At 36.1% G+C, this 10,063-nt stretch overlaps 1 protein-coding gene across 2 annotated transcripts; it reads right to left on the reverse strand.

Annotated features, from left to right (window-relative positions):
- Positions 1-794: 794 nt before the first annotated feature.
- On the reverse strand, positions 795-9,227 carry LOC132177436 (Ypt/Rab-GAP domain of gyp1p superfamily protein). 2 transcript variants are annotated; one of them, XM_059589761.2, is made up of 9 exons: positions 8,804-9,227; positions 8,603-8,695; positions 8,189-8,293; positions 7,157-7,309; positions 6,288-6,386; positions 6,067-6,195; positions 4,781-4,960; positions 2,239-2,355; positions 795-1,263 (listed from the first exon to the last, which is right to left on the reverse strand). In XM_059589761.2, the coding sequence occupies exons 1-9, from the start codon at positions 9,107-9,109 to the stop codon at positions 1,099-1,101; spliced, it is 1,347 nt and encodes a 448-aa protein (XP_059445744.2). In that variant the 5' UTR covers positions 9,110-9,227; the 3' UTR covers positions 795-1,098. The 2 variants fall into 2 exon arrangements, with proteins under 2 accessions (XP_059445744.2, XP_059445745.2); XM_059589762.2 differs by lacking the exon at positions 7,157-7,309.
- Between the last annotated feature and the right edge of the window lie 836 nt (positions 9,228-10,063).

The following is a 10,063-nucleotide window of genomic DNA, read 5'->3' on the forward strand; positions in this document are numbered from 1 at the left end:
AACGGCCTATTAATGAAAACAACGAAATTAGCTTCCCGCCCAACCTCAACCCAATCCTTACAATCGTACATTAACCAGCCCATGCTCAGTTTATTCACATGAACTCAGCAACTGTTTTTCACTCTGGAGGCTTTGCCAAACCCGTCGCACCTTATCTTTCTTCTTCTGCCCTCACTCATGATGACGTTACAATAAAAATTAATTTTTAAATCAATACTCGTAAAAAAATTAATAATAATCATAATGACTAATTTTTATTGTTACATCATCCAATTATATTGCAATCTTATAACAATCTATTAAATAGCACTACTCCTTAATATATCCTAAAAAACATGCATGTGGGTATTACGTGACATAATAACACGCACCTATTGGGCCCCATGTGTTCACACTCTTCAGATGTATAGTACAAAAATAATAATAAAAATTATTCACCATCTTATATTTTCCCTATTTGCATATAGCGGGTGTGTGAATCTACTAATGAATTTATAGAACATGTACTTTATAGAACCTAAATGTGAGTCCACGCAAAAGAGATGATGGATAGAATATAAGATGTCTCTATAGTATATAAGATTTGTACCATATGATACGCATATCAGTCATTGCCAGTTGACTCTCATGTTCTTACTTGGAAGAAGACTAGCAATCCTAAGGAGGAGACGAATCCAATACAAAATGGGACGATGGCTTAATTAGATGCCTAAACCTAAGAAAGTAGAACCAAAAGACGCATGTCCGTACCGTTTTCTGGCACGCTACACCTAAAAGCAAACTGGAAAATCAACTGACAAAATCCAAGATCAATTAATGACACCATATAAAAGAATATGCATGAGTAAATATTACATAACATTTTCTCAGTCGATCACCTCATCTAATCCAGAATTCAGGGTAAGCAGAAGAGAAAAGGGGGGTGTTGGGGAATCGAAATTACACCTGCCTGTGGGGTCAAGGTAGCAGTAAATTCCAGGAACAAAAAGAAATTGAAGGATATTCTCCCTGCCCGTCAGTTAATACTACAAGCAACATTTACATCCAGAAATTTACAGACATTAAATTTTGAAACACCAAAAAGAGTGGCTTACAAAACTAGCTTAAGGATTGTACACGCAACTTGTTCGCAACATAGAGCAAATGACTGATGTTTGTTGGAGGATAATTTTGGAGCAGCTTGAGATTAGAAGTGAAATCACCTGCAAGAAGGCGTCTCCGTACAAGGATTAGCATAGCACAGCATACTCGAAGAAGTGTTTCCTGCAAACATAGTGATCGTTAAATTTTCTGCCTTTCTTCCTCAAACTTGAGAGATCTCATCTTAAAAGTACTTTCTAAACATCTTTTCTTAAACAGGAAACAGATACCATCTTACACCCCCCCCAGAACCCCGAAAAAAGAAAACCCATGGTACACCACGATTTTGTATTCCAACATAATTTGAAGATGAAATGAGAATCTAATGTAGCATTTAACAGTTCAGACTACAGAAAAAGGAAGGGGGAGGGGGGGAGATCTATTGGATTTTATGTTCATACCATAACTGTTTTTCAGTTAATGGCAAGATACATCATCCTATAGCATTTACATGGACCCAAAGATCAAAACGGCTTTTATTAAGAGGATCACAAGATATGAACACGAAGTACCTCACAAAGTTGGATTGCTAAATCATCTGTGATATGGGTAAATAATATTCTTACATTGTCCCTACTTTGATCCCCTATTTTATCAAGGGAAGGATGGACGCTTGGCGATATGTGCAAAAGGAGCTTTCTCTATGGAGAAAGGTTATTGATGGAAAATATGGGGTCCAAAGTGGTGGTTGGTGCTCAGAGGACGCTCGAGGGCCCTACGGTGCAAGTCTTTGGAGGAATATCAGGAATAGTTGGGGGAATTCTTCAATTTTGTCTCCTTCAGGGTCAGGATGGTTCCTGCCTTCGCTTTTGGCATGATGTGGTGTGGAGAAGCATCTCTCAAGATTACATTCCTAAATCTTTTCCGATAGCTCTATCAAAGATGCCATGGTATTATATTACTTGGTTTCCTCGAGTAATTCTTACCATTGAAATCCCAGTTTTATGAGGGCAATTCAAGGTTGAGAGCAGGAATCTTTAGATATACCCTTCGAGGGCAATTCAATATTTCCAATATTGGTTGTAATATATGAAAAAGATAATATCAAAAGGAAATGACATCTAAAATAGAATAATTCCAGTACGAATGTAAACCTACCTGAGGACCTTCAGGGTCGCTTAGAAGTGTGTCCCAAATGTGAAGGCTGTCCGCAAAATTAAATTCCTGAGTCAAGAGGAGAGTAATCCACCTAAATGCATAAAATTGGGGGTTGACCTGTCATTGAATGCAAAACAGTAAGGCATTTTAATAGGAAATTGTTTAATAACTAAAGTTAACAATTACTTCATAAATGTTTCACAAATTATGACAATCAGAGAAAGAACACTGCTCATAACAAGACTTGGCCTTAAGAGAAATTCCTTGTCATAGAATAAATAAATAAATAAATTAGTTAAAAATAGATAAAAACAGAAGAAAAAAATTGAAAAAAAACAAATAAAATCAGAGTGGTTGACCACTACAAGAACAGAAAAGCTCACATAAGAATTACACCCCAATCGCAAGAACACAAATCATATTCCCCACATCAGATGTAGAAGAGACAGTTTGCAATTTTCAGCATGACAACTTAATCCACCAGCTTCAATGTATAACTATTCTTGGACCAATTTCTAAAGTCTTCTTCATATAAAACAATGAAAAAACATATTTTAAAAGTCTAATGAGACATCCTGAGCTTGAATCTGAAATATTGACCCCAAAGGGTAGCTCAATTAGCCGGAGACCATGCCTCATGAAGCACAAGTCACTAGTTTAAATCTCTTATTCCTCCTCTCATTGGGTACAAGGGACAATTACATATTAAAAAATAAATAAATTAAATTAAAAAATTAAAAATTAAAAAAATAAAACTGAAATATTATGCTTACTATCCATATTTTTCTTTTGACAAGTAGAAGAACATCACTAAAGAGACCAAGAAAAGCAGGTAACACCAAAGGCATAAATCCATGTTTTTACAAGTGAAAATATTAAAACATGGCATTTTGTAAAATGCAAATCAATTTTTTTTTTTTTTTTTTTTGGGTGCTTTTTTTAACTCTTTGTACTTAAAACCTCAATAGAAAATTAAAGCAGTGGGAAGGAAATAAATACAAGAACATTTGCGAATATTCAGCCACATACTATAGGAGGAAAAAATGCATAAATAAAAGAACAAAAAACATCCTGGCATTATTGTATAATACATTGATATTGTAATATGGGTGGGGGGACTAAAGCAACTTAATTAATCACTTGATGTCATCAATTATATAAATTCAAGCATTTAAGGAACTCACGCATAAAGTTGTGGTGGGTGCGCGCCTACTGCCTACTGAATTGAGGCATAAAAGGTACCATTTTGAAAATGTTTTTGGCTCATGGGCTTATGCTGCATTAGACTGCTGCCTATTTTAAAGCCCTTTCCGCATGATGAACAAACCTCAGCAAAACCTTTTACAACTATGCATTAACCACAGCTACCAAACCATTGGCACAAAAAAAACAGCTTATAAAAAATTAAAAGAGAATCTTTTTTTTTTTTTTTTTTTTTCTGATAAGTAATAAGAAGTTTTATTAAAGGAGGAGAAAAGCGTGAGGCGCCCCTAATTACACAGGGAGCATACAAAGGGATGCCAAAGCTAACCCAAAGAAAAACCTCAGCAAACCCACCCAAACACCCTCAAAACAACCCACACTCATATTGTAATATGGGTGGGGGACTAAGGGCCTGTTTGAGATTGCGTTTGAGGGGCATAAAAATGCTTTTAACACTCAAAAAGCCCATTTGAAGAAAAAAGTATTCGTTTGGTAAAAAAATTAAAAGCGCTTTTAAGGGTATAAAAAGCCTAAAAATGGCCAAAAAGCACTTTTGGCAAAAGCTTAAAAATAAAGCTTTTACCCAAAAGCTCTTTTTGACTTAAAAGCTCTATTTCTCAAACGCAATCTCAAGCATGCTCTAAAGCAACTTAATTAATCACTTGATGTCATCAATTATATAAATTCAAGCATTTAAGAAACTCACGCATAAAGTTGTGGTGGGTGCGTGCCTACTGCCTACTGAATTGAGGCATAAAAGGTGCCATTTTGAAAATGTTTTTGGCTCATGGGCTTATGCTGCATTAGACTGCTGCCTATTTTAAAGCCCTTTCCACATGATGAACAAACCTCAGCAAAACCTTTTACAACTATGCATTAAGCACAGCTATCAAACCATTGGCACAAAAAAACAGCGTATAAAAAGTTAAAAGAGAATCTTTTTTTTTTTTTGATAAGTAATAAAAGTTTTATTAAAGAAGGAGAAAAGTGCGAGGCGCCCCTAATTACACAGGGAGTATACAAAGGGGTGCCAAAGCTAACCCAAAGAAAAACCCCAGCAAACCCACCCAAGCTACCTAAAAGAGAATCTTACCGGTATTGACTTCTAGGTTTTTTTTATATGAATATATTATAGCACTAGATAGATATGCTTAAGGTAGAAGGTAGCCAATTTTTTTTTTTTCTTTTTTTGATACGTAGAAGGCAGCCAACTTTGTTCTGAAAGTTTGAATCTGATGCCTAAATTATGAGCCATCCAATTATCTGAGAGATAAAAATACATAGGAAGATAATAGCAATTGCAAAGCAAGAACACTTATAGATTAGAAACACGTCTTACTTTGGTTGTGACCTCAAGATGACGCCACAACTCCTCATCGTGTTCCTTAAGAAGTTGTGACAACTTTGTAATTGTGGAACGGATTCCCACTACGCTATTATCAAGTTGCTGGCAGAAGTGATCACGGAATCCACCCAATATCTCAACAAAACAAAAGAATGTGTCTGCTTCAGCAGAGGCCTGCATAACTTATAAATTAGAAAATAATAAGCAGAATGAAACCAAAAGGCATATGCAAGAAACATGATAAGAACAGATGACAGTAAATTTTATTTATAACATTTCCATCACTGTTATGCACCATCTTCATCGATATGGTTTCTTGTCAGCAACAGGCATTTCAACCAACATTGAAACAGAAACAAATCTGACTCTGATTTCAAAAGTGACATGACATTTATGGTAAAGTCTCTGCCCATTGTGCTACAGAGATTTGACCAAATCCCACCTTCACTAGGGTTTTTAAGGGATAGTGGGAGACTCACCCCATCTGTGGCCAATGACCCTTACAATGGACTAAAAAGTAAAAATATTGATTCTGATTCTTCACAAAAACCTATATCCCTACTGAACCATTATTTTATCTTCTTTCCTCAGTAAATGATATATCATTAAAAGCACAAAGCAAAACCCAAGTACACTGGAAATTTTTTTATCTTATTAACTTTAAAGATAAATCAAAAAGCCTGAAAAGTGTCTGAGGTTTCTCTCCATTGATGTAGATGCACTACAAGAGGTAGGAAAATTGAGTCTCCACATAGAGCACATGCATTTAATAGTCATTTGATTAAAGATAAAGTGTATGTGATATTTTTTTTTTTTTTTGGGGGGGGGGGGGGGGGGGGGGGGGGGTGGGGGTAGTGAGTTTTTGGATTATTACTTATCAAAAAAAAAACCCCATCTTATCACCAGAGCAGAAAGTAGCTAAGCCATCAACATTCAACACTTTTACAAAAATGCTAATTTTGTTTTGGAATATGCTTTTCATTGAAAAGCAACAGTCATAATTAACATACTTAGCTGAATCAGGGGATACTGCAACAGTGTATGAACTACAGAATAAAAGAGAAATCGGTCTGCAATCCCAAGAAAATAACAGAGAAACAATAAAAGTCTCACAGTACCCTAGCATCCAGCTACTAAAGCTGAGTGCTAATAACTTAAAATCAGTTTTGACAGACTAAAAAAGATATTACTGTTCAAACACAAAAGAGATGCTGTAAAAAAATAAAAAAGAGACAGGTCCCCCAAAAAAATTATAAATAAATAAATTGAAATGCACTTACCGCATATTCCTCGTCAGGGTCATTTCTGAATACATAGAATAGAGGAGCCAAAAGTTCATTCATCCCCTGAACATATCTTATACCCGGATTTAACTTTGCAAATACAATTAATATGTTCCTTAAAGCCTCCTGAAAACATTGTGGCACACATAGGTCAGCAAAGCAATGATAAACAAAGTCAAAAGCCTGTGCGTGCATTAAATTTCAAAACAAAGGAACACCTGATTAGATTTTGCAAATGGTGAATCCCCAGAGAAAAAGTGCATGTCTGGATGGGTGCGCTTCACATCTCGGTCAATTTGCTCTATGATCTCTGTGTCCTACATAACCCATATTTATGATTACACATTCCACAAGAATGCTGCAAGCAACTACTAATCCATTTTATTACTTTTCAACAGCACAAGGCGCTGGGATTTGCAAATACAAACATATTTTGTCGAGAGCAAGAAGACAGTGTTGCAGTGACAATTTTAATATCCAAGGTTCATTCAGGTATGTACTGGAGGCTACACTGAGTGGGCATTGAACCCATAACTTTACACTCCATCTTGTTCTTACAGGGAGGATATGCCACTTGAGCTAGAGCTCCTTGATCATTCTAGAATATGTGAACACATGCAATTTCCATGCAGCCAACCAAAAATATCTCAAAATGAAAAAGATTCTCTCTGGAAAGAAAATCATAATCATCAGTCATATGGTCCCAAAACCATTTACCATTTTCAAAGTTCATCAAATGGGGGCTCTGATGAATATAACTATTTGAATGCCTAGACCCTTCCAACAAAGGTGGTGCATTGGATCTCATAAGGAAAATTATTGAGCACCATGGCAATGTATGCACACACTTATCAAATAACGTACGCACACATTTGAGATCTTCCTTGACCAAAGCAAAGATTGCGGGCGTGTGCAGACACAGAGGGAGAGAGAGAGATGACTAAAAGGTAAACCCAAAAGGAACCAAAATAGTTAATTTCAGAAGTTACGGCACAATCAAAAATTTATTTGCAATGTGTATGGCATAGAAAATTCTGAGGTTTCAGAAATGGGATTTTATATTCAAGGAGTTCACTTAATATGATACCTGGAAGAACTGATTCCATATGCTGGTCTTCCCAAGACTCAAAGGATGCTCCCCATGGGTTATTTCTGATCTTGAGAGCAAGCCCTTGCTTTCACTTTTTGATTCATCTTTGTCACAACTTGTAGATTTATCCAACCTCCATGTGATTTCCGACTGACTAGCCCCAAAAACATTCAGAAAACCCAAACTTTTGCAGAGAAAAAAGTTCAAAATGGATGCAACACAAAATCATAGTACATTAAGTTTTTTTCTATTCCATTACTTTTCATTAACATCCAACTCATTATAACATATGTCAATCGGGATAAGCTATTGACCATGAGACATGCCATATCAGACATCAATAGAGAAAAAAAAAAAAAAAGTGTAGTATAAAATTAATAGGGTCACTTGACATTTAGGTTTTAGAAAGAGGAAAACAAAAGTAAAGTTGTTAAGGCCCTGTGTTTGTAAGCCTTTGGTTAAAGGCTACCTTAATCAAGAGGAAGAAAATGAATATTTTTCTTTTATTTTATTTCTACAAGTAAGAGGAAGTATACTAAATTTAGTTATTTGTTACGTTTTGCAGTCCCTAGCAAGAAAAAACACATGAACAAGGATCCTACCCCCCAAGGCAATCAAAAAAGAATCTTTTGAGAAATAGTCTAGAAGAGAAAAAGGTACAGTATTTCAAAGTCGGGGAGGATAAAGACACCTAAATCTCTCCAATGACTAAGAAAAGCATAAATTAATTGAAGGAATATACGAGACTACAAGGCCTTGCTAATTAAAGGAACCATACAACAGGACACAAAAATGGCTGGTAACCGTGCTTGGCTCTCAATGTTACTAAATTTGTGGGAGAGTTGAAAAATATATATATATTACTTAAGAAGCAGAAGGCCAATCTTCACTGTGGAAAAAAGGGCATGTTGCATTTTCTTCAATTCTTCTATTATGGTTTTAGCTATTCCATGTCTTCTCATCAAACCAATACTGCATGAAATTAGAAATAGAGGCCTCGAAAAACTCAAAATCTGGACTATGACTTACAGGATTCATCAAAAGCTCCTCTTTAAATTGATTGTACTGTGACCTCTTCTTAGCCAATTCGGACGACCATAGCCCACGATCCGGTGGCAGATATCCCAGTAAGAGCTGCGACAACCAACAAGCCTTAAAGTCAAAACCTCAATACTATCAACTTTCAGCCTACTAAAACCAAATGCCCTAAACAATTGCATTTACACGATCCAATTATTTGCTAAAGCATCAAGTGCAAACTCTGGATCCTAATTTTCCATTCTTTTATGACCAAAAATAACTAAAATCCCTCAATTCCACCAACTGAGCTCACTTGATGTAACATTTTTATTTTTCTCCCTCTTTCTCAGCAGCCGAAAAAAAAACTAGGAAAAAAAAATCCAAAAAGCAAATCAAATGAAAGATCAAACACGAAATACACACCTTCCACACCGTGGAACGAATCCCAGCGCCATCCGGTATCCCCTGCGACGCAATTCTCCGCAACTCCCGCATGTTTATCACTTTCTTCGATATCTACATTTCATAAACAAAAACAAAATAATTCAAATCAAATCAATCTATACATACAAACACATGAATATATTTCAGATAGCGCGAGAGAAAAAGAGGGAAACGGCTAACCTCGGCGAGGAGCTGGGCCTGGCGAGAGATGTCTTCGGCGGAGGGGCCGGCGTCTTCGGAGGTGCCATTGTGAGCGCGATCGTGGCTATCGCTGTTGTTGGTGGGGTAGTCCTTAATTTCTGGTGGCTTAGGAGGCTCAGCCTCAGCGGACGAGGGAGGGGGCCCCGGGTACACGACGGGGGGAGAGGAAATGGTGGTGGTGGTGGGTCTGGTGGAGTTGCGTTGGAGGCGATCGTCGTCTTCGGGGGCGGGCGTGGACGTCCAGAGCGAGCTGTTGAGCCACTCCGGCACGCGCTTCTTCACCATTCTCTGAGAATCTGCTAGCGGATTCTAGGGCTTGTCAGCGGTCGTGGCTTTTGATTTCCTCGTTCTTCTGCGAAGGTCCACTCGTGAGTCGTGACTCAACTGTGTGGCTGAAGTAGGAAATGGACACGATTAGATTTAACCGATTTAATTGGTGTGAACAAAAAAAATTCTTCTATCGAGTTAGAAAAAATATTTTTAATTTAATGTATTAAATTTTTTTTTTAAAAAAAAAAACATTATTTTTATAGTAATACGATAATACCCTGCTACAATCGTTTATATATATATATATATATATGCGATTATCGGTTAATGGTTAAAACGTTTTTTTTTAAAAACCTAAAACCGCTAATTATAACCGACTAAGCAGTTAACGATTTTTTCATAATCGACTTTAAAAATGGTTAACGGTTAGCAATTAGCGATTTATATGGTTAATAGTTAGCGAATGGTTAAAAATCGCCCGCATTTTCATCCCTATTAGATCATAGGCTTATAAGATGTTTGCTTCATCTTGGATCAAGAGTGAACCAAAAGAAAAAAAAAATCAGGGCAATAGAGTATGAGCCCAGAAACAAAGTTCCAAGCTGTCAAGTCTCAATAATGTGTCATTCACTTAAACGTGAGAATTTCAATCCATTTATTAATGCTAAAGAAAAACAAACTCTACCCCTACAATTGAATGAAATTATACCTTATATTAAAACAAAGCTAAATACTTAGAAGACATAAATAGCTAAATAAATAATTACGCTTAAATTACCTCTTATTCCAAAATTTTAAACTAATAGAAAAGTGTAAATTAATTTATTTAAAATTTTCCTTGCGTGTGTACTCAAACTCCTCTTCAATAAATAAGGCATAATACGTTAAATATTTAATTAAAATTTTAAAAAAATTCTAAAATTATGATTCCAATTCAAGATATTTCCTCTTACTTTATAATTAAGGATC

The sequence above is a fragment of the Corylus avellana genome, chromosome 4, assembly GCF_965113065.1.
Source record: "Corylus avellana chromosome 4, dhCorAvel1.hap1.2, whole genome shotgun sequence".
Lineage (NCBI taxonomy): Eukaryota > Viridiplantae > Streptophyta > Magnoliopsida > Fagales > Betulaceae > Corylus > Corylus avellana.

Excerpts from the sequence above, each read along its gene's own strand:
- LOC132177436 (XM_059589761.2), bottom strand. The coding sequence starts at position 9,109 with ATGGTGAAGAAGCGCGTGCCGGAGTGGCTCAACAGCTCGCTCTGGACG. Across the intron at positions 6,387-7,156 it reads TATGGAATCAGTTCTTCCAG|GACACAGAGATCATAGAGCA; the intron begins GTATCATATTAA and ends TGGGTTATGTAG. Across the intron at positions 2,356-4,780 it reads ATCTTGAGGTCACAACCAAA|GTCAACCCCCAATTTTATGC; the intron begins GTAAGACGTGTT and ends ATTCAATGACAG.